Source organism: Micromys minutus (assembly GCF_963924665.1).
Source record: "Micromys minutus genome assembly, chromosome: 23".
NCBI classification, from domain to species: domain Eukaryota; kingdom Metazoa; phylum Chordata; class Mammalia; order Rodentia; family Muridae; genus Micromys; species Micromys minutus.
The window spans coordinates 38,024,500-38,047,893 of record NC_137958.1 but is presented as its reverse complement, the minus strand read 5'-3'; the positions used below and the strand labels follow the sequence as shown (position 1 = coordinate 38,047,893).

Here is a 23,394-nt window from a genome sequence, read left to right as displayed (position 1 = left end):
TTGAAGTTCTTCTTAACTTTACCATGAAGGAGTTTAGCAACTGATTTACTAAATAGTATTTAGATATGAAAAGTAAGTGACTGTCAAGTAATTAATTTTGGTAGGAGTGAAAGTATAAGAATCATGGCTTAGCTTTTGGGACTGAATAACCAGATAGAGTTAAATTTTACTTCTAGTTAAGCTTATAGCCTTTTTAGAATGGTCTTGGAAAAAGATGTGGAGGATTACAGTAGTAATAGTGGTCACGAGCTCTGTGCACTAGTGCCTTCTGGTTAGAAGTAATAACCAAGTCTTTCATTCCACTTAGAAGTTGAGGGACTTTTCATTGTGTCAGAGCCAAGTGCTTATGATCTTAGGCATACTGAATGTTCAGTTAGGGACCTATTAGAGAAGTTAGCATTAATACCGACAGAGAGACTCCACTGACACTTCATGTGGCGATTTTATCACTATGAATAAAAGTCATGAGCATTTTTCTCTGTGTGACTTGCAGCGTTTGTAAGCTGGAAAGAAAACATCATTAAGATATATACAATTTGAGGTGGATGTCAGAAGAACCTCTAGTTTTCTCTGATTCACTTGTTTAGTTTAACGAAATTGGTACAAAATATTATATACAATTAACTGTGAAATATCTTTTCTTCTTTTTAGGTCACTATAAAGAAAACTGCTGAGAAAATGTTGGAATAGGCATTACCAACACATTGTATTTATTGAATGGAATAGAAGAAGTTAATTTTTGTGACGTGTGGAAACCCCTCGAGCGACAGATTACATGTGTAAATCATTGCGTTACTGCTTCAGTCACTGTCTCTATCTAGCGATGACGAGGCTGGAAGAAGTGAACAGAGAAGTGGACATGCACTCCTCTGTGCGCTACCTGGGCTATCTAGCCAGAATCAACTTACTGGTGGCTGTATGCTTAGGCCTTTATGTCAGATGGGAAAAAACGGCAAATTCCTTAATTTTGGTGATTTTCATTCTCGGCCTCTTTGTTCTTGGGATCGCCAGCATTCTCTACTATTACTTTTCAATGGAAGCAGCAAGTTTAAGTCTCTCCAACCTCTGGTTTGGATTTCTGCTTGGCCTTCTGTGTTTTCTTGATAATTCATCCTTTAAAAGTGATGTGAAAGAAGAAACAACCAAATACTTGCTTCTGACGTCTATCGTATTAAGGATATTATGTGCTTTGGTGGAGAGAATTTCTGGCTATGTCCGCCATCGGCCTACTTTACTAACCACAGTAGAGTTTCTGGAACTTGTTGGATTTGCCATCGCCAGCACAACTATGTTGGTGGAGAAGTCTCTGAGTGTTATTTTGCTTGTTGTGGCTTTGGCCTTGCTCATCATCGACCTGAGAATGAAGTCTTTTTTAGCTATTCCAAACTTAATCATTTTTTCAGTACTGTTATTTTTCTCTTCATTGGAAATTCCCCAAAACCCAATTGCTTTTGCATGCTTTTTTATTTGCCTGATAACTGATCCTTTTCTTGACATTTATTTTAGTGGACTTTCAGTAACTGAAAGGTGGAAACCATTTCTGTACCGTGGAAGAATTTGCAGGAGACTCTCGGTGGTTTTCACTGGAATGATTGAGCTTACATTCTTCATTCTTTCAGCATTAAAACTTAGAGACACCAATCTCTGGTATCTCGTGATACCAGGCTTTTTCATTTTTGGATTTTTCTGGATGATTTGCCATATTATTTTTCTTTTAACTCTTTGGGGATTTCATACCAAATTAAATGACTGCCATAAAGTGTGTATCAACCACCGGGCAGATAACAATAGCCTTGATAGAATCATGGCGTCCAAAGGGATGCGGCATTTCTGCTTAATTTCAGAGCAGTTAGTTTTTTTTAGTCTTCTTGCAACAGCAGTTTTGGGAGCAGTCTCCTGGCAGGTAAGCTCTTGAGATTTTGTTTATTTCCCTTTGTCAGCGCCAAGGATACCTGATAAGATCCTATGATAAGATCCTAGCTAGAGGTGCTGAAGATCTCAGGATGTCTTTGCCCTTAAAAGCAGTTATTTTGTAATGAGAGGAAGAGACTAACAGAAAAAGAATTTAATCATAAACTGTTTATAGTGTGACAGACTCTATAATTTGAGTTCTTCAGGCTGGGATGTGGGCTTACAAGAGCAAGTCTTCTTGGTCTAATCCTTTGCACCAATTTGTTGCTGCTGCGTGTATTACAGATGTGAGTGTTAAAGGGCATACAGACTTGCCTGGACATGGTGCTTCTGTTCAGTGGGGGCTGCCGCAAGGAACCTGTGTGGGAGTCAACCCAGTGGTGAAAACTTGCCCCAGGGCAGCTTCCTCCTTCTGCCAGCTTGCTGTAGCTAGGGACTTTCAGAATCAGTTGTCGGAACCCTAGCAAGAACTGCCCCCTCTTCCTCTTCTTTCTGGGTTGGCCTTTTCCCAGTCATAACTACTTTTTCTTTGCCAAGTCAGCCTCACTCATGCAGGGCTGCTTTCCAGATCATGAAATTCTGTTACCCAAGTACTTTCTTGGTCACTAGATGTTTCTGCTCTGCATATGTCAGTGGATTTCCAGTCAAGTGTATGTATAATGGGAGTACACACATTTTCTAAGGAATCCCTCAGCAAAGATGGCGTTAGAGCGATCAAGCTCTAGCTTGTAGCTCTCAGTGGTGCTTCCTAAAGTTGACCTACTTGGAAAATCACCCAAGTTGATCCTCAAGTGGATTCCCATTTGGGTTTTAATTTATAAGTGCCTAATGAAAGTTGTGTCATTTTGTATATTATTACACTTCCAACATATTTTCTCACATCTCTTCAAATTTCTTCCTTGATCCTTGGATTACTATTTATATTTTTATTGTGGGGAATCCTAATATTTGTGAATTTTCCAACATCAGTTTTGTTGATGTTTGATTTATTTTTATAATTGGAGGACATAATTTGTAAGGATTTAGCCTTTTAACAAAGACTTGTTTATGATCTAAAAAAGATTACAGTGCTCTTGGGAAGAGTATACTGTAAATATCAGCCAAGTCAAGCTGAGTAGTGATGTTCATATGTCAATATCCTTGATTAATTTCTATCTAATTCTATTAGAATAAGTGTGTGTGTGTGTGTGTGTGTGTGTGTGTGTGTGTGTGTGTGTGTGTGTAGGTATAGATGTACATACTGCAGAGGCCAGAGGGGTGTCAGATTCTTTAGGGCTGGATTTGTGAACCACCTAAGATAGGTTTTAGAACTTCTTGTTAACTTGATTTTATCATAATAGATGGCATAGTTTAGTAGTTTCAATAAAAACCTATTACTTTCTACAAAGCTTAAAATATTAACTACAGAAAGAGCATGCCAAGCCTTGTTCTTGGAATCTGTGCATTTGAGTTATGTGAAGTTTAAGTTCTGAAGACTAGGATTCAGTGATTTGGGAAGAAGTTAGGATTAGGCTTTTCTAAAAGTCTCAAGGGGTGACATGGGCAGGCCTTGTCAGCAGCACACCTGTTAAATGCTTGTTAATTTAGCTCTTCAAAACTAATCTAAATCCACCTGAATGGATTTACATTTCCCAATTGGCTGCTACTTGATAACTGTTGTCTGTAATGCTGGCATTGTGCCTTACAGAAAATTAGCATAGACTTTTCACTTAATTGATTATAGAAAGATCCCAAACCCTTTCCCCTGCCTAGTAGTCTGTGAAATGTAACTATACTTAGAGGAAAAGAAAAGAAATACTGAAAGAGCATCATTTCTACACATCTGTCTATGACACCTTTGTCTTTAAAGCGCACATGCCCTTTAACCTCTGTGTGTGAGCTCTTCTTGGACTTCTGCTGAAGAGCAACTGTAACAGTCATATGAAACATGATTTGGGAAACACCCACTGGGTTTACACAAGTTCCAGTTATTTCAAATGATTTCGAATCAGAAAATTACATAGCGAAAGGGAAACAATTAAGTTCTTCATTAGGTAAAACTATTTTGGAGAGAGTGACACTGCTAATTCAATATATTCTCAACTATTACAAATTATTTAAATTGATTTTAACAGATTTTTATATCAAACCATTTTTACTTAATGATTCTAAATATTATTCCTAATATTCTTATTCCCCCCTCATTCCGTACACACACACACACACACACACACACACACACACACACACACACACCTTACATTTCTGTAAGAATAATACTGAGGTATTAAAATTTTTTCTTATGTCTCATTAATTTATCTTTCATTTGATTTTTACTGGAAAGTTTTTCCACAGATTGGGTTAAAGGAACTTTTTAGTAGATCAATTTGTCAGCTTCTGTCCGGGTACATAAAAACAGAGATGGGATAACAAACCCCTCAGTTATTTTTATTTTATGACTTTTTTTAGTTGTAACTAAGAAAATCATCACAAACTTCATTTAAGTAGGTTTGCTTTTTGTTAGTTTTCCACTCTACTATTAGCAAAATGAGTCAAGAGGTTCATTCCAAGTTACTTTCAGGGAAGAGTTGGAATTTCATGTTAGCTACTGTTGCAGTTTGTAATCTCATTCTGACTTTCAAACATACCAGTATGGCTGCTGTTTCCCACAGTTTGTTTTATGTTCACTGCCTGCCATTTGCTACTGTCTTAACCCTTTTGCTTTAAATAAGTCAGTTTAGGCCCAGTATCATAGCACAGGTGGTGTTGCTTTTATGGTATTTAATAATTCACAGAAGGCTAAAAGGGAGACTGCATCCTACTTAGAAAGGCACCTCATTTTAGAAAGGGCCAGTCTGTCATCCCTTGACATTGGGGACTTTTCAATTTGCTGCTGATTTAGAAGTGCACAGTATTTACATCTTTATGTTTCACTCACTTGCCTCAATTTAGTTTAGGTTGTAAAGGGGACATTATTTTTCTAGAACACTGTAAAACAGGATGTCCTATGTGTTGCTGTGACGGTAACATACCGTAGGAAGTTTATAAAGAAATGACATTTAGTTTTGCAGTGTTGAGTTTGGGAAGCTGTATTTCAGTAGTAGAAGTTGGGTGGCGGTGTGAAAAGGAAGGGTTTAGAAGCATCTTCCACAGCTTTGAATCCTTACATAAGAATCATTAGTTTTAAAAGTCCGTTGTAAGTCCTGTATCCATACACTTTCAATTAGACCTCATTTCCTAAGATTGCTGTGTTGAGAGTTCAGTTTTCAGAGTATGCTTTGAGGGAACATATTAAAGCCACTTCAAAAGCGTGGATGTTCTTTCCCAATAACCCCCAACCCCCAAACAATAGTCTGAATAGTGTTTTTTTCATAAAGTCTGAGTGTGATACAGTTCCCAGCAGATCTCTCTGAGCAGTACATTGTGAGCATCATAGCATATGCTTTCACAGATCTAAATTATATGTCAGTCACTCTGTCTGACCTGTTGATGCAAGCAGCAGACAAAAAGTGTGGGGTTGTTGCTGGTAAATGTGGCCTGCCACTGTAGGGGAAAGAGGGATAGTCCTGAGTATGATGCAGTAAACCTTTTAACATGTAGGAAGTACAGGTACTAAAGATGTGCACCACTAATACTTATTTACTGTTGGCTGTGTGCTATGTGTAATTATATGACCAACAGTTCATCTTTGTTTATATACAGCACAATGATGCATTGCACTGTTACAGGACAAGAGGAAATTTTCAGTTCCATTATGATTTGTGGGACACGAGTAGATAACTTGTTTAGAAGTATACAGTTGGTAGATATGGTCCATAATTGACTGAAATATTGTTACACTGTATATAACTATCATTTCTTCTGTATCTGATTTTCCATCCTTTAAATGAGGGCCATGTGTAGTAGTGCATGCTGTTAATTAAGGTAGAGGTGGGTGGACGTCATCCATGTGTTAGAGGCCAGCCTTTCTATTGACAAGTTACAGTCAAGCTAAAACTGTATCCTGAGACCCTGTTTCAAAAAAAACAAAGAATCCAAACAACCCATTAATCAATGAGAAAAAGCTACTAGATTATCTTCTTCATTTTAACGAGACCTGCCATTTATAAACTGTTCTGTGCGTGCTTCCTCCACTCTGCACGGTGCATGTGCTGAGTTCCTGCAGCTGTCGCAGGTAGCTATCCTTCCTGGTCTCCTTCTAGACCAGAAATGCTCTTGAGGGATGAGGAATCTTGATGGTTGTACCTGGTTTGAATCTAGGAAGCCTCCACTCCCAGCCTGTACTCTATAGTGGGTCACTGTACTTGGTTTCATATGCTCTCAGAGGTGGCAAGACCATAGAACTACTTCCTCTAACTGCTTTTGCTGGTTATTGGGAAGCATAAGTGAGTAGACTGGCCGAAGTCATGTCTGTTACTGCATTTCCACTCTTATAAAGTTGTGGCGTTAAATTTTTGTGGTATTGTCTCTCAGTCACAGGATAGATTTCTAATGCTTCTATTAGGACTTTGATAGTTGTACATCAAGTCTCCTATGTAATAATTAGACATTTAAATGAAAAGTAGTTCTCTAGATTTCTGTTTCTTTTGGTTCTAATGACTTCTGTATTTTGTTGAGGGCTAGAGAGATACAGCTTTCTATTAAAAAGTGGTTACTATACAACCATGAAAAGGAGAGTTCTGATCTCAACATAACAAATACAGTGTCTCTCAAACACCTGTGGCTCCAGCTGCAAGGGATCTGACTTTCTTTTCAGGTCTTTGAACACATAGGTCTGTGTAATTGCACACACATGTACACACACACAGGTATACATAAACTAAAATATTAAAAAGATAAATCTTTTATGTAGTTATTTTTAATTCAACAAACAAGCACTTTAATCCAATAAGAACAAAGTCTTGAAATTATGTGACATGTTACATACGAAATATGTATAAATAATACATTAATTTTGTAAAATATAGTATATTTACTCTGAAGGGGCTTTTATACCATTAAGCTGGCAAATGGGAATGTAAATATATATGAATTAATGGCCTTCCAGAAATGTTATATATTACCTTTTTAGTTAAAAAAAGAAAAGAACCTGCACATACACACACAAATATATGTGATTAAAATACTTTAAAAATGTGTGCGTTTTGTTTGCATACATGTTTGTGTACTGTGTATGTATCTGGTACCTGCAGAGGTCAGAGGAAGGTATTAGATCCCATGAACTGTTGTGAACTATTTTGTGGGTGCTGGGAATCAAACTTGAGTCCTGTGCGAGAACAAGTGTTCTTAACTGTTCAGTCATTTCTCAAACATCTGTATATATACAAACTATATATACATTTGTATTATATTATATTATTTTATATTATATATATTATGAAGTATGGGAATAGTCTAATAAACTATTTGAAGTGATTTAATCATTTATATATTTCATATTTCAGTGTCCAGAATTGATTATCTTACACTAAATGACTATAATTTACTATAATTGATATTATACAATTGATAAAGTACAATGTACTGTGTTGTCAGTGTGTCCCCTTTGGATGTGATGAGCCACTTCCTGGTGACATTTCTCTGTGCACATAGGCCTGCTGTTTACGCAGCCACCATGCAGGACTCTGGGATTGTGCCAGTACGAAAAAGATACAGTAAATGGCTACTTTTCCCTCTACTTTTTGATATTTAATTTTGGCCTTTAAAATTTTTTTGTTTTCCTGATGCTTTTAAGGTATTTAAAGTGCTTAATATTTTTAATGTTATGATCTGTAATTTAGACAAATTGAATTTGGGCTTTTTAAAAGGTAAACTATGATATAAAAATGAAATTACTTTTTAAGCTTTAAGGCCTTGACTTTCCTTAAGGTTATTCTCATAGTTTCTGGATGTTGTGACTCTTCATGGGCTAGGACAGTGAGTCCTCCCTGAAGCACCTTCCTTGATAAAGCAATAGCCATGTATTTGGAAAAATGATGCATATATGGGAGAAATGGTTTTTCCTTTTCTCTTTCATATTAGAGTTTTATTTTTGTTTTCAGTTTGGATGGAAGGTTATTTAACAAATTTTAGAAAATATGTGTCCTGTTTTGCTATTGCTTCCAAAAAACTTAGAGCTCTGTTTAATGGTCATTTTTCCATGTCTCTAAACGTTGCATTTACTTATAATTGCTTTTAGATTATCAGTTTTTTTTAATACTTTGTGAAAATTGGTGTTAAAAAACTGAGTTAATAAACATAAGTATCCACAAATTATATAAACCTGTTGTTGTTTTTATTTCTTTTTTAGCCCACAAATGGAATCTTCTTGAGCATGTTTCTCATTGTTTTGCCTCTGGAGTCCATGGCTCATGGGCTCTTTCATGAACTAGGTAACTGCTTAGGAGGAACCTCTGTTGGATATGCCATTGTGATCCCCACCAACTTCTGCAGGTACTGTGATCTGCTGGACCTGATAGGAACTGCCTGACGGTGGGCATCCTTTCAATCATGACAGATTATTTTACCTTGACTTTATTACTGGAGAACATAGTTCTCTTGCTCGTCATCCTTGTGTATAAAGCTTGTCTGTAAGTGATAATGTAATTTTCAGGATTAAATATAAATATCTCAGTATATCTGTTTAGCGTCTGTTTTAACTTGGACTAGGGAAATGTGGATAAGTTTTTAAAGGAAAGGCCCTTCCTTAACTGGAGTTAAGCAGTGAAGTTAACACTTTAAGCAGCGTTTCAATACAATACCTGATGGACTTGAGAACCTGCAATTGCAGTTCCCTCTTCCGTGAACAAACTGTAACACCTCTGCAGCTCAGTGTCCTTATCTAAAATATGGTAATATCACCCCACTTGGAGGAGAGCTGGTAAGGTTTAGGATGTAGAAATACTCTGTTATATGAAAATTCTGCACAAACATGAAAGATTAGTAAAGTTTATTAAATATTTATTTATTTATTCTAAAGATTTATTTATTTTATGTGAGTACACTGTCGTTGTCTTCAGACACACCAGAAGAGGGCGTTGGAATCCATTACAGATGGTTGTGAGCCACCATGTGGTTGCTGGGAATTGAACTCAGGACCTCTGGAAGAGCAGTCGGTGCTCTTAACCACTGAGCCATCTCTCCAGCCCCCTAAAAATTTATTTTATTGTAGTTTCATTCTTATATTTTTTCCATCAAATGTAGGGGTAATTTGAAATTACTAATACTACTACCTTTAAATTTTTTAATAGCTAATTTTATTTACAATAGAAAAAAAATAGTTTCTTTCCTAAATGAGTTGTAATTACTAAACTTTCCTTATAGTTCCTTTGGTTGTGGGGGCATATCTTGAAACAATTTTTAAAAATCTGGTTTCAAATATTTCATAGGAAGGCCCAAATAAATTTGTAATTGCTCTGTGTTGAAGGCTTGCTAGAAATAGAGGGTCTCTTGAGAGATGAAGACGTTTAGGAAGGTCTCATGAAGTAAGACATGGCAGTTCTGCAGGATCTGTGGAGAGCAGCACACACACATAATTTTTGCCCCATTATAATTTCAGTTTATGTGGCAATTTTTTAGTTACCATTAAATGTCAGAAATATGTGATTTTATTCCAGTAAACACTGAAGCATTACTGGGTCAAGATTGATAGTACATGGAGTAAAATGTAGAATTTCAAAATTTGTGAAATTTTGTTTAGGAAAGGAGAACAGTGATGATTTTCTTCCCAAGCACTAAAAGCTTTTTGTTTCTATTAGTTGTCAGGCAGAGGTCAGTGCTTCCCAGGGTACCATTTGCTCCAGGATGAGGCCCACGTCTTCAGTTAGTGTTCAGTACTGTAATGACCTAAGTCTTAATAACTGTTTTAAAGTTATCTTTGTTAATATATAATATCGTCTAGTTTAGACTGTACCCTGAGTTAGTAAAATCTGAATGCATTTCAAATATCCTGTGTTTTTCACTACAGAAATTAAATATATAATCACATTATTGCTTCCCAAGTTTTATGTGTAAATTTAGTTTTCTCAAGAAGAAAATGTCCTTCCCTTTGTTCTTGAAACAGTTAGTACAATGTGGATTTTAAAAATTCTTACTCAGTATCTTTTATTCAGTAAGAAAATACAAATAGGGGCAAATGAGATATTGTTCCAGCCTTACTGTTTTACTGGTAAGAAGTAAAGTTTTAGAAACTTTGTTTTGATTTTTTTAAAACTTAATTGTTAAAATGAAAGGAGCAGTAGAAAAGAAACCTGCTCTTTAGTTAGCATGGTTGATGATAGATGAGAATGTAATAAAAGAATTCCTTTTTAACGAATTATTTATGTATTTTATGTATGTGGCTACTTTTTCTGCATGTACATTTGCGCACCAGAAGACAGCATGAAACAGTTTTGAGCTGCCACGTAGGTGCTGAGAATTGAACTCAGGGTCTTTTGAAGAGCAGTGAGTGCTCTTAACCCCTGAGCCATTTCTTCATCCCTGTACTATGAGCAATTTAAGATTCTCCCTGACTAGCTTACAAATAAATGAGACTCAGGACTATGGTTATTTTATTTGGCTTTGACAATTACTGGGGTCACCCCTAATTTATTCTTCTAACTGCAAGCCTTGCTACCCCCCCCCCCCACAGTGTACCGCAGATACTTGCTGTTTTTCCTGGCCATGTGTTCATGGTTCCTTTCCTACTTCTTTCCTTAGCATCTCTCCTCCTCCATGCAGGTCAGTCCTTACCCTCCCACCTCTAACCCTGCAGTAATTGGCTATAACCAGTTTTATTTAACCAATAGTTTTAAATCAAGGAACAAGGTTTGCACAACTAAAGCTTGCAAACAGGAGAAGTCACTGGTAGGCCTAGACCTTAGGGTATAGAATTTTGCATTACAATACATAGCAATAGACCAAATCTCAACAAATTTCCTTTTTTGTCTAAATAAAAAGCCTCGTTATCTTATAATAAATAATATATTCTAGGAACGATTATGAAATTATTATTAAAATTATTTAGTAAAAGTTACATTAAAAATTCAGTCTGTTCATATTTAGCAACTCAGGAGAAAGTATTCTATTATCTATACTGGTGAGTTCAGAGTTTTGTATCTAAGTCAGTTCTGTCCTAACCAGTATTACATTACTAAAATTACCATCTTAGACCTAAAATATCTCTTTAAATCTTAAACACCTTAAGCTTGTAGTAAGACTATGACTATTTAGTCTTCAGCCCTATCAGAGGCCTGAGAAGAAAATAAATATTACTTGCATGCAGGAAACACAAGGATGTAGCTTTCAAAAAAATAAAATGACAGAGACAGCTGACCACTTTGACTGTCTCCAAAATTCTCTATAACATTGGAACATCTATCTTCATCCTTCTTGACCAGAATATCTGACAGATCTTTTGTGAAGCAGCAATTATAAACGACTTGTTTACCGTGTCTTGGCAGAGCTTGGAAATCAACTTCCAGTATTCTGTCTGCAGATAAAGTTAAGCATTTTCTTTCCCAGTGGCTAGTTTGCCACAATTGGAGCAACTTCATATGGTGGCCTTTTGAAGCTCATCTTCTGTTTCTAAGTTGAATGGGGCTGTTGCCAGGATCAGCAACATTAATAGATACAAAGGCCTTACATTAATAGAAAACATTTTAGATGTTACATTCTGGAGTCTCTGAGGTTTTGAAGACCATCTATCTATTCATAGCATCTGTGAACAAGCAAACATTGCTTGACTCCAGCTTCCTATTACCTGTATAACCCAGAATGTATATCTGTGATAATACAAACTAGAGTTTAACATGACTTGAGTTTCATTGACTGGCTAGTAATTTGATTCAAAAATTATCCTAAACAGTTTGCAATATCAGCTATTTAAAAGGGGTTAAACCTTACATTTTAAATGAGTTGCATAGATACAATGCCTACCTAAGAGTTGAAACATGCATATATTATGTTGTAACAGAATTAATCTTAAATTTGTCTCAATATATAAATATTTATACCAATGAAATCCTTAAACCTGTATCAATATATAAGATTCTGTACCGGCATAACAAAATATAACCTTAGTTTTGTATCAATATGCAAAATTTTGTGCCAGTGTAAGATTATGGCTATAAAATACTTTTGCTTTAAGACCTATATTTGTCTAATTTCTTATAATATTTACATATCCCACTTTCTCTTTCCAACCCCGTTTTCCTTACCTCGGAAGAAAAGATAGAAATACGTAAGTCTAAGCTCCCTATTTTGTTTCTTCTCTATCCCAAACCATAATTATTTGTAATATCCTTTAAAAAGACAATATATCTATAATTCATAAAATAGCCAAAACTATCTACCCTAGCTTAGGGGACTAGGATGACAGTCTTATTATAATGCTTCTTGCTGATTTGTGGCAAAGAATTTCTTTTGGGGGGGGCAAGAAAATGAGAAAACCTTTTAGAGTTAAGACTATAGCATTTGTTGTCCAGTTTGTAAGCTGAGGAAGTGCAGATACAGATGAATTCCTGCCTGGAACAGTCTGAAAGCTGGACCAGCTGAGCTAGCTCAAAGTCCCTGAAGCAAGTCTCCAGAGGAAACGTCTTCGATGCAGTTGAGGTAGGATCAGGCAGGGAGCTGGGACAGCAGGTCTCGCATGTCAGCATCCCCAAGAATGAATCAGGGCTGCCCTCCTCGTCTTCTGTTTTGCAATATACAAACTTTACAAGGAATACATAGCTCTATTTGTATGGAATATGCAGGTTGCTCAGAACAAGTATGATTTCCTGCTCTTTGTTTGAGCAGGTGAAAAACAATTGTCTTTCTTTAGAAGTTAGTTCATATAATCAAACTGGAATATAAATCTCCATTCATACCTTATAAAAGGATGGTATGCTATAATAAGTCTAAGAGTTTTGTAGCCAACAAGACTTACTGGCCATGCAAGATGAAGTTCTGGCTGGAGACATTTATATGTCCCAGTCAGTTCCAGAATAGTATTTTATAAAAAAACAGGTTTTTTGTTTTTTTTTCCTCTGTCTGCAGCCCTGATGGCCAGCCAACTCTGCTTCCACCAGAACATGTCCAGGAGTTAAATTTGAGATCTACTGGCATGCTCAATGCCATCCAAAGATTTTTTGCATATCATATGATTGAGACCTATGGATGTGACTATTCCACAAGTGGACTGTCATTTGATACTCTACATTCCAAACTGAAAGCTTTCCTTGAACTTCGGACAGTGGATGGACCTAGACATGATACATATGTTTTATATTATAGTGGGCACACCCATGGCTCAGGAGAGTGGGCTCTTGCAGGTAAGTTCACTTTTGTCATTTCTGAAATATACATATTTGTGGATTATTTACATAGAGACATTAAAGTCCTCAGCTCACTGCTTCACAGATGACCAAGGTTACATGATTACTTTTCATTTTGCTGGGAATACCTACTTCACTTTAGTGAGCTGTAACTGGGATTTGAGAGTAGTTCCCTTTATAGTATTTAAAGAGAGAAGTAATGCGATTGATTTGAGACATAGAATCTCTCTGCATTTAAGAGTGTTTTAAAGTCATTCCAGGACTAATATCTGTTAGAAGCTGATGAGCTGTTGACTAGCACTGTTGAGTCTGTAGGTGCTCTAAGTTCAGGTTTCAGTCATGTGCAGTGTTACTGGACTGAGTGTGAGACGCTCTGGCTCTGCTCCTCCACCACAGGCAGCAGTGCTGTTTCAGGCGCCTGTCTAGTGACTCCATTTCCACCTCCATAAAATGAGGGAAGACGGGATGATCACGGTTTCATTGAAAGCTATAAAATTCTTTAGGGTTATTATAGATTTTTGATGCATTTATAGTTTTTAGAGTCTTGAGGGAGAAAAGAACTTTGGTTTACCTGTATATAGAAAAAGAAAACACTTTATTGTCAGGACAGGATCCAGAGAAGCAGTGCATGAGTTTGCCAGTCTTCTAATTATAAGAAAGATTTCATTAGTTGCAGGCTTTGTTTTGTGGATTATTACATGCCCAGAACCTAAGAGAAATTGGAATGTAGTAGTAGGGACATCTTAAAGTAATGCCTAGATATGAAAATTCATGAGATGCATCATGAAAAATTATGACTTTTTAAGTTTAGATCGAAAATAGATCATTTAGATTTAGATCCACACTAGTTTTAAATTGAGATCAAAACAATGATAGTCATAAAATGTAAGTGTAAGCGCTGTGATGTCTGAGCTTCATTGCCAACTGTCCTGATTTAGTAGCGAGCGAAAGACTAGGAAAGCACCCCTGGGTGTGCTTTATGGCATTTCCATAGACGAGGGTCCCTGGGCCCCAGGAGAATGTCCCTGGATGCTGGTGCTGCAGCAGGATGGGGTGTTCGCAGGTAACCACCGCACTGAGCCCGGGACCCCAGTGAAGGAGCTAGAGAAAGGACTGAAGGAGCTGACAGGGTCTGCAACCCCATGGGAAGAACAACAATATCAACTAATCAACCCCCCCCCCCCCCCAGAGCTCCCAGGGACCAAAACACCAACCAGTGAGCACCCATGGCTCCAGTTTTATATGTATCAGAGCATTGTCTGACATCAGTGGGAGGAGAGGCCTTTGGTCCAGTGAAGGCTCATTTTCCCAGTGTAGGGTACAGGAAGGTACTGAGGTGGGAGAGGGAGGTTGGAAGAGGGAGCACCTTCAGGGAGGCAATGGGAGGGGAAGGGGGATATGATTGGGGGAAAAGGGATAACATCTGAATTGTAAATACAGAAAATGTGCAATAAAAAATCATTCCATTAAAAACAAACAACAAAACAGTCTGAGTCTATTAAAAACTTTTTACAGAGTAAAATTTCAGACAAAAGGAAGGGACTGATTTTTGTAAATGTAATATTTATAATAAATGTCACAAATCAATTTTATTGGGTATTTACATGTAATTTAAACATAAGACAGTATTAGCTCTTTCTGTGTTGCTTACACTTGTCTTTAATATGTGGACTCAAATGATCCTCTGGCTTTGCCTCTTGACTGGAGCCTGACACTAAAGGTGTGGCTCTTCAACTGGCTAAGAAAATAACTTTTGGAGAAGTTTTTTATGTGTACTTCCATTAAAGATTTGCACCTAGTATAAAGTTTTCAGAAAGGTTACATTTTCTTTTTAAATATTTCAAAATTTGTTTCAAGCCCTTCTTTAAAAATAAATGCTACATATTCAGCTTAGTAATACATATATATCACCTTTCTCATTTCTGGAAAGAAAAAAGATATAATAGATCATATCTCAATTTGGTATTCTTGAGTTTTATGGAGTTAGAAACAATTTCTCATAACTTAATTTTGAAACAGTTATAATTTTGATAAGTATCTGGATGTAACATTCTACAGTAATATTTTTGTAGTCTTCGAAATATAAGTAAATTGGCTATTATGGAATTCCTTTGTTAGCCAAGAAGTTTTGTGGTTATATAGCTGTTCTAGAGTTCATCATACAAAGTAAGAAAGTAAATTACAAAGGAGAAATGAGTGGTGGGTATAATGTACTAAGACCCTAACTGTCCTATGGTATCTCATACCTCAGGGGTACATGCTGCCTGGGGCCTAGCCTGCAGCACCTGCCTCATTTGCAAGTAGTCAGGTTGAGCCAGGACCATGAACTCTTTCAGATAGAGTTCCCAGACCTGCTGAACACAAGCCTTCTAACACTGATTTTGCCTTGAAATCAAATAGAATACCCTTGCTCTGTGGAAAATGTTCTCCTGTGTTCCAAATCAAATGACAAAGAACTTAAACTCTGAAAACTTATTGTTGGCTATTTTTGGCAGTCTTGAAGAATGATCCATTAGCACTGGGTTTTACTTGGGTTAACAAATTAACTTCACGTTCAAAACAATATTACTTTGGGAACAAGAATCTTAGTGTGTCTTTGTTCCATACTTTAATAGATACGACTTAGAATGTGTTGTCTTTTTAGACTCATATGTTTTAATTCACGAGTTTAACCTGATCAACTTTGCCTCCTTTCTTTAGGGTATAAAACAGTTAAAATAATTATCAAAGATAGAAATAAACAAAAATAAGATAGGTTATAAAGCAGTTAGTCATACACAGAACCTAGAAAAAGCAGTCTCAGTTACTTGCAACATTGAATTGCTTTTACTGGAAATAAAAGTTAAGTGCTTTGTATCAGGACCCAGAGCCAAGTATAGGATAGACACTGTAGGGAAGCATAGGGAAAGCTGCTCACGAGGCTGCGGTGCTGCTCCACATGTCCTGTTGCTGTTACAAGAGAATTGGGGTAGGATGTGCTGGCAGTGTTGTGATAGCCTTGAATGCCATGCTCGGCAGTGATGTTCTGTGCAGGGGGAGTTTGTGTCATTGCTTGCAGTCTGCGTTGTCTATGTAGTCTGATGTCCAGAGACATTCAGTACATCTAGAAATTATGAAAAGTTAACTTTTGGACATTTTTGAAACGGTGGAAGGATACAGGTAGTCCATGGGAGCCATGTGTTGAAGTCTTGCCCCTAAAACAACATGCATGAGTGTTAGAGCAATGTATACGTGGTGTGCATTTTCTGCCTTTCTTTTAACCAGATGATGAATAGATTAGTTATACATAGATACTGTGACATAGCCTGGCTTTTGAAGTTCTGTTACCAGCAGACTTGTAAGTTATGAAAGATACTCTTACTACTTTGATAGTTTAACAAAGATGATACTTTCTCTTTAGTAGAAAAATGCATTCTAAAAAGAGTGTGTTGGATTTTTGCTAGTAACTCCAGCATGTTAAAACTTTTTCTAATTGTGAAAGTATCAGTTGCTCTGTGGAGGGTCCTGAGCCTTGAAAAGATAATAATGAAATTGATTCCAAGTCCACTAGAGTCCCATATTAGCTTCCATGTTTGTGATATTTAAGCACAGTTTTGGAGAGAAGTTTTCAGATAACAACTTAGCCCTGTGAGCTAAGGCATGATACAGTGAAGCTGCCAAGTCCATATGATTTGTGCGTACCTTGGGTTCTGTTGACTTAGAAACAGTGCTCAAGGAAAATGGAGATACACTTAATGCTGACACTAAGATGACATAGATACCACTTAGACTGTGGTAAATTAATACAGATGACATCACTCATACGGACGGGCTTTATGTCCAGAAGTATAGGTCAAGGTTTTAGAGTTTGTATTACCTTATACAACAGTGGTAAGAAATGTTTGTAAGCTTGCCTCTGCTTCTGTTCTCCTCTCGGGATAGATTATCAGAATTAAAATGATTGTGTCCTTTTGTCATTGAGACAGTGAGGGATAAAATGAGGTGAGGACAGTTGCCTCAGGCATAAACTGAAGAGAGATGTGTGCAATTCTCTCATTTTCTATACTTATACTAAAGACTCTACCAAAAGATCCATAGAAGTGACAAAAATTTAGTATATTAGCAGGATACAAACCAACACACAAAAATGTGTGTGTGTGTGTGTGTGTGTGTGTGTGTGTATGTGTGTGTGTGTGTGATGAACTCAATCAGAAAAGTATTATCACTAACAACAGACTCAGAGGAAAAAGAAAACACCTGTAGGAATAATCCTACCCAAGGAGGACAAAGACGACTATAGTGAAAATCACAAAACAACTGCGAAATCAACTGAAGAAAGCAGTAGAATGTGGAGAGCTCTCCCATGTGTATAGATTGAGAGAATAATACCACACTGCCAAAGCAATCTAGAGATTAATGCAGTTCCCATTCAGATACTAATGAAATCCCTTATAAACAAGAAAATCGGAATTCTACCATTTGTTCAGTGAAACCACAGAACTAGACATTCTGTGGGTAGAAATATGGATATATTGAGGGACTCAGACTGCCAGGGCTGTTGGCCTGTGGTCAGGGAGGACAATACATGCAGAAATAGTCTTGCCAATTTTATGGGAGCAGGCAGCAGTGGAGTGGTGCCTGAGAGTCAGGGAAGTCTGAGAATTTGAGTAGCTGATAGTGGGGTGGGGGCCAGAACAGCCTGGGAGCTAGTGTGGGGACTTTGGTCTGTTACAGGCTTGTTTGGGTTAATCAGGTACCAGGCACCCTTGCTAGAGGTAGTTGGCTGGGGTGGGGGTGGATGGGGCAAAGCATAAGGGAAATCATGTCCTTCCCGACAAACAGAAACTCACCTTATAAGGTTTCTGACAACTGCTGAGTTTAAGTTTTATTAGTCTCTTAGTAACTCTTCTGTTTGCTGGGTCAAAATCCAACCAGCGAGCAAGCACAGACTCATTCAGGACACGGTCAGCAGCAGTGTCTTGCCTGCACTTGTTGGGCCTGCTTTGGACCAGACAAAACCATATGAAAACAAAAATACTTTGAATAACCAAGCAGGCTGAGTAAAGAGTGTGCTGCCTACAGTCTATGGTGTAGGTGCTGGAAATGTAACGGTGTTATATCAGCATTATGAGTGCAGCAGTGACGCTTTCTTACCCATGTGGCTGAGCGTGTGTCTCCATAGTGTTTCCTCCCAGTGACTGAGAAGCCCGGCACACAGTTAACACAGCTTACTCGCTCTGTTTGTCTTTTAACAGCCCCAGTGTCTCTCCTGCTCATCCTCTCCTCTCTTCCCACCGCATCTGTCCACATCATTTCTTTTTTATTTCTTCTACTTCCTCACTCCTTATTCTCGATGTCTCTGTGCTTTTTGTTCGGGTAACTTCAGAACCTGGAAGGGTTGTTATGTTGAATCTTGGGATTATTAAGCTGTGTTATCAATTTGGGGGCAAGATTCATTCATCTAGTAGGTGCCCACTTTACTTATGAAGGTAATGAAACTTGTTATTTTTTTTTTTGTTTTTGTTTTTTTTTGTTTTCCTTGTGATAGACAGCAGGGATTAATAGGCTACGTCCATATAGGGCCAGTTAAGCATCTACATTAGTTTAAATTTCATTTTTTCCAAATTTGTACAAGAGTCATGTCCTATATTAAATATGCAAGTTTTTGTCTGTGTGTATGTGATCATAGAAACTAAGGAAGTGTTTTTTAAGTACTGGGAAAAACTTACTCATAAAACTAAATTAATGAAGTCTTTTCTAAATATTGGAGAAAACTTACCCATAATAACAAATATAATGTTTTAGTGCTATATTATTAAAAAAAAAATCAATGCCAAAAACTTCAGTGAGCCAGATAGAACCAGCGTGCTGTGTTGTACCTGGGGGATTTCTGTGTTACATGAAGTTCCTCAGGTATAGCGCTGCTTTAAATGTGAACGCAGCCATTCGTTCTGAAGGCGTAGGAAGTGCTGAGGATTTCTGAGGAGTGCTCCTTGTCTTCACTTGGGAGGTGCTTGCTTTAGAAGGCAGAGAAGGATTGCATTACCAAAGGATTTTTATATAGAGCCAATTATTTTGAGACTTTTACATCTTGTAACCACAGTAACTGTGAAAAGCAATAGGAAACAAAACCGAAAAGGGTGTGGTTATAGTCTGACCAAGTGTTCTTTGTGGGAATAACTATAACAATTAAATGTTTCTATATATTTAATATTTCATAAAACTTCCTTTTGACTTTTCCTGTGTAAAAAATGTTGTTTCTCAGATCATTAAAGACAGCTTGCATTTGGAATTAAGAGCGCTTGTTTCTATCCAAATTTAGAATGCTTGCTTTTCTGTATAATTTCCCTTTTCTTTTACTAACTTTATCTACACCGTGTCTAACTTAGAGCAGCTAAACTTAATGATTTTACCGAGGAGCACAGGCTGGATTCACTCAGTGAAAGCGTTTCTTTTGCTTTGCTGCTTTGCCAGACCAGCCCTGTGATAGACACTGATGCAGGGATGCTGGGTAGTGGCAGCCAGCTGCAGATGCTACCAGCCACAGTAGCAGTGACAGACAGCTAATGCTACAGTGTATTGTGTGTCCTTTGGTTTTGGTGTTCCTGTTTAGTAGGTGAGGTATGTTGAATATAATTTCAAATTACGATGTTTTCAATTTAGAAAGATTTTTTATCCCTGTGAAACCCCATTACAAATCAAGGAACATACTCATTTTTTGTAGTTATAGGACTAAAAATATGTTTTAAGAGTATCTTCTGAAAAAGATACTTTTTATAATTACTTTTATTTCTTTACAATCCATTCATTCATTTCCACTCTCCTGGTCCGCTCTCCCTGTGTTTTTCCTGTGGCCGCAAGTTTCTCAAGGGTTAGGCACTTCTCCCACTGAGGCCAGACCGGGCAGTCTTCTGCTGTGTATGTGTTCAGGGCCTTGCACCAGGTGGTGTATGCTCCCTGGTTGGTGACTTAATATCTGAGAGATCTCAGGGGTCCAGGTTAGTTGAGACTGCTGGTCTTCCTATGGGGTTGTCCTCCTCCTTTTCTTCTTCAAGCCTTTCCCTAATTCAGCCACAGGGGTCCATGACTTCAGTCCTGCGGTTAGGTGTAAGTAGCTGAGCCTGTTTCGGTCAGCTGCTTGTTTCAGAGGACAGCCATACTAGGCTCCTGTCTGCAAGGACACCATAGCTTCAGTAACAGTGTCAGGTGTTGGAGCCTCCCCTTGCGGTGGATCCCAAGTTGAGCTGGTCACTAGGACCACCTTTCCCTCAGTCTCTTCTCCATTTTTGTCCCTGCAATTCTTTTAGACAGGAACAATTCAGGGTCAGAGTTTTTCACTGGGATGGCAACCCCATTTCTCTACTTGATGCCCTGTTTTTCTACTAGAGGTAGATTCTACAAGTTCCCCTAGGGCATTTATTTTAAGGTCCCTCCCTTTGAGCCCTGAGAGTTTCTCACCTCCCAGGTCTCTGGTACTTTCTAGAGTGTCCCGCAACCTCCCATTCTTGAGGGTTGCATATTTCCATTAATTTTGCTGGCCCTCAAGGCTTCTCTCTTGTCTCCCTTCTTCCCATACCTAATCATGTTTTCCTCTCCCTCTTTACTCTTCCACCCATGTCCCCCTCCCACCCCCACCACCACTTGGGCCCTTTTGCTTGTTAACCTTTTTGACTCTGTGGACTGTATCCTAGTTATTCTGTATGTTTTGGCTAATGTCCGTTTATCAGTGAGCACATACCATGCATGTCCTTTGGGGTCTGAGTTCCCTCACTCAGGATGATATTTTCTAGTTCTGTCTATTTACCTGCAAAACTTATGATGTCCTTGTTCTTAATAGCTGAGTAAATGAACCATTGTGTAAACGAACCACATTTTCTGCATCCGTTCTCCCACTGTGGGACATCTGGGTTGTTTCCAGCTTTTGGCCTCTATAAATGTAGTGGAACAGGTGCCCCTGTGGCATAGTAGGGCAGAAAAGATACTTTTTAAAGTTTGTTGTTGTTGTTGTTGTTGTTGTTATCTTTGTTGTCTAAGTATTTTAAGAATTTAAAGAAGCAGACATCAGAAATCATCACTCTACCAACTTTCTTCTTGTCCACAGGTGGAGACATACTTCGGCTTGATACGCTTTTAGAATGGTGGAGGGAAAAGAATGGTTCCTTCTGTTCCCGGCTTATCATCATATTAGACAGCGAGAACTCAACCCCATGGGTGAAAGAAGTGAGAAAGATTAATGACCAGTATGTTGCAGTTCAGGGGGCTGAGCTGGCGAAGACAGTGGATGTTGAAGAAGCGGACCCGCCGCAGCTGGGGGACTTCACTAGAGACTGGGTGGAGTACAACTGTAACTGCGCACACGGCATCTGCTGGGCCGAGAAGGGGCGCACGGTGAAGGCCGTTTACGGCGTGTCCAAGCGCTGGAGCGACTACACGCTGCACTTGCCGACAGGAAGTGATGTGGCCAAGCACTGGATGTTACACTTCCCTCGTATTACCTACCCGCTAGTGCATTTGGCAAACTGGTTATGTGGTCTAAACCTCTTTTGGATATGCAAAGCTTGTTTTAGGTGCTTGAAAAGATTAAAAATGAGTTGGTTTCTTCCTACAGTGCTGGACACAGGACAAGGCTTTAAACTTGTCAAATCTTAATTTGGACATCAAGGAAGAATATTATTGAGAGTTCATGTTACCGTTTATCAGTAACTTGCCATTTTTTGTATGCTGTATTTTTATTTTGGAAAGTATCTTGCTACATTTGTAGCTGCTTTCACTTTGTCTTTTCTTAAGTAATTACGGGATGTGTAAGATATTGGGAATATGCATGATTTTATACTAAAAGTATGCAGAGGGTCATAACTGCTGAATGTAAATGTGTAAGAGATGTTAAAAGTAACAGTGCACTTTGGAATAACTTTCCATTTGTCTCCAATGAAAAGAAACACACTTGTCTGTGCTCTGAAGTGGCCAATGGACAATTCCTAACACCTTGTTTTCTAGGCATACATTAGAGAATGTAGACCAGACAAATGTGTTGTAAGAGAACTACCAACTTATTGAATAGAAGATTCTTTCATGTGTGTGATTCATGTAGTTTTGACCCCAAGATTGTTTGCAGAAGTATAAACTGTTGGAACAGGAAGAGACCTGCTCATAATGACTGCAAAATGCCCTTTTCCCACCACACCCAGGTCCCATGACCTTTACCAGTACAGCAGAGAAGCCAGAGCTGCCTCTGAGGTGAAAGCATTACTAATGTAGGTAACAATAGGCTTAGAGGCTACAAAGTGTGTCTTCGTGCTTACTGAGGGACTTTGGAAATACTGGTGATTTTAAGAGTCCTTCTCAGGGTAATTTTGTTTTCTTAATGAGTAGTAATTCCAGCTACAAATTCTTCTCAAGTAAATTGCCATTCTTTTCAAAAAGTACACTTACAAAATAAATGTAGCAGTTTCTCACTGGCCAATTCATCCTGTCTTAAGGATGTCTGAGGAGTTAGTGCTCTGACAGGAATTTTGTAATTCTATTGTCATAACTTGTTTCTGCTGAAGGTCAAAGGGTGGGAACAGATCATTTTGTTGTTGTTGTATACCTGCATTGTATTATGTAAAAAGTATTCATTTTGGCAATTTTAGGTAAGCATAATGGTGTGGTTATAATTTTTAAACTTTAATTCAGTGTTTTGTTGAAGTAAAGTAGGCACTGATCAGGATATCTCCTTAAGGGATAATTCACTTTCTGTTTCCAATATTCCTTACTCTAGATTTTCATCTTCGAAAGATGGAGGTATAATTAAATTGGAGATTAGACTTAGTTAACATGGTGACTTCTCACCATTGAAGCCTTTTTCCCATGCCCAGAGAGAGAAGGTAACACACGTGCCGTTTCCTACCGAAGACTTGAGAACTGACATTTTATTGAGGAAGAAGTCACACCGTCAGGGACCGTGTGCCGCCATCTATGCAGCTTTGCCTCAGCCTATTTCTATGTTTTCAATACTGTACTCTTAACACTTTGAATAATATTTTGTTAAAAATGAATTTTTCATTTAATGTGAAATTAAGAGTTCTGAATATTTTACTGTATTAAAAGTGGAAGTTATACAAAATGCCTTTGTTGTAGAGTTTATGTTTGGTGGCAGGTTGATTTGAAAAATATTTTATTATTCCAGAATACTGAAGAATTGATAGAATATTAAAAGTTAGTGGCATCCTATATATAAAATGGATCTTGTCTCACAGCTTGAAATACAAAT

At 37.8% G+C, this 23,394-nt stretch overlaps 1 protein-coding gene across 1 annotated transcript; it reads left to right on the top strand.

The window, feature by feature from the left end:
* Positions 1 to 655: 655 nt before the first annotated feature.
* On the top strand, positions 656 to 23,182 carry TMEM168 (transmembrane protein 168). Its single transcript, XM_080936540.1, has 4 exons — positions 656 to 1,903; positions 8,180 to 8,322; positions 12,886 to 13,160; positions 21,244 to 23,182. The coding sequence occupies exons 1-4, from the start codon at positions 776 to 778 to the stop codon at positions 21,789 to 21,791; spliced, it is 2,094 nt and encodes a 697-aa protein (XP_080792666.1). The 5' UTR covers positions 656 to 775; the 3' UTR covers positions 21,792 to 23,182.
* The last annotated feature ends 212 nt before the right edge of the window (positions 23,183 to 23,394 follow it).

Excerpts from the sequence above, each read along its gene's own strand:
- TMEM168 (XM_080936540.1), top strand. The coding sequence starts at position 776 with ATGTGTAAATCATTGCGTTACTGCTTCAGTCACTGTCTCTATCTAGCG. Across the intron at positions 1,904-8,179 it reads TGGGAGCAGTCTCCTGGCAG|CCCACAAATGGAATCTTCTT; the intron begins GTAAGCTCTTGA and ends TTTCTTTTTTAG. Across the intron at positions 13,161-21,243 it reads AGGAGAGTGGGCTCTTGCAG|GTGGAGACATACTTCGGCTT; the intron begins GTAAGTTCACTT and ends TCTTGTCCACAG.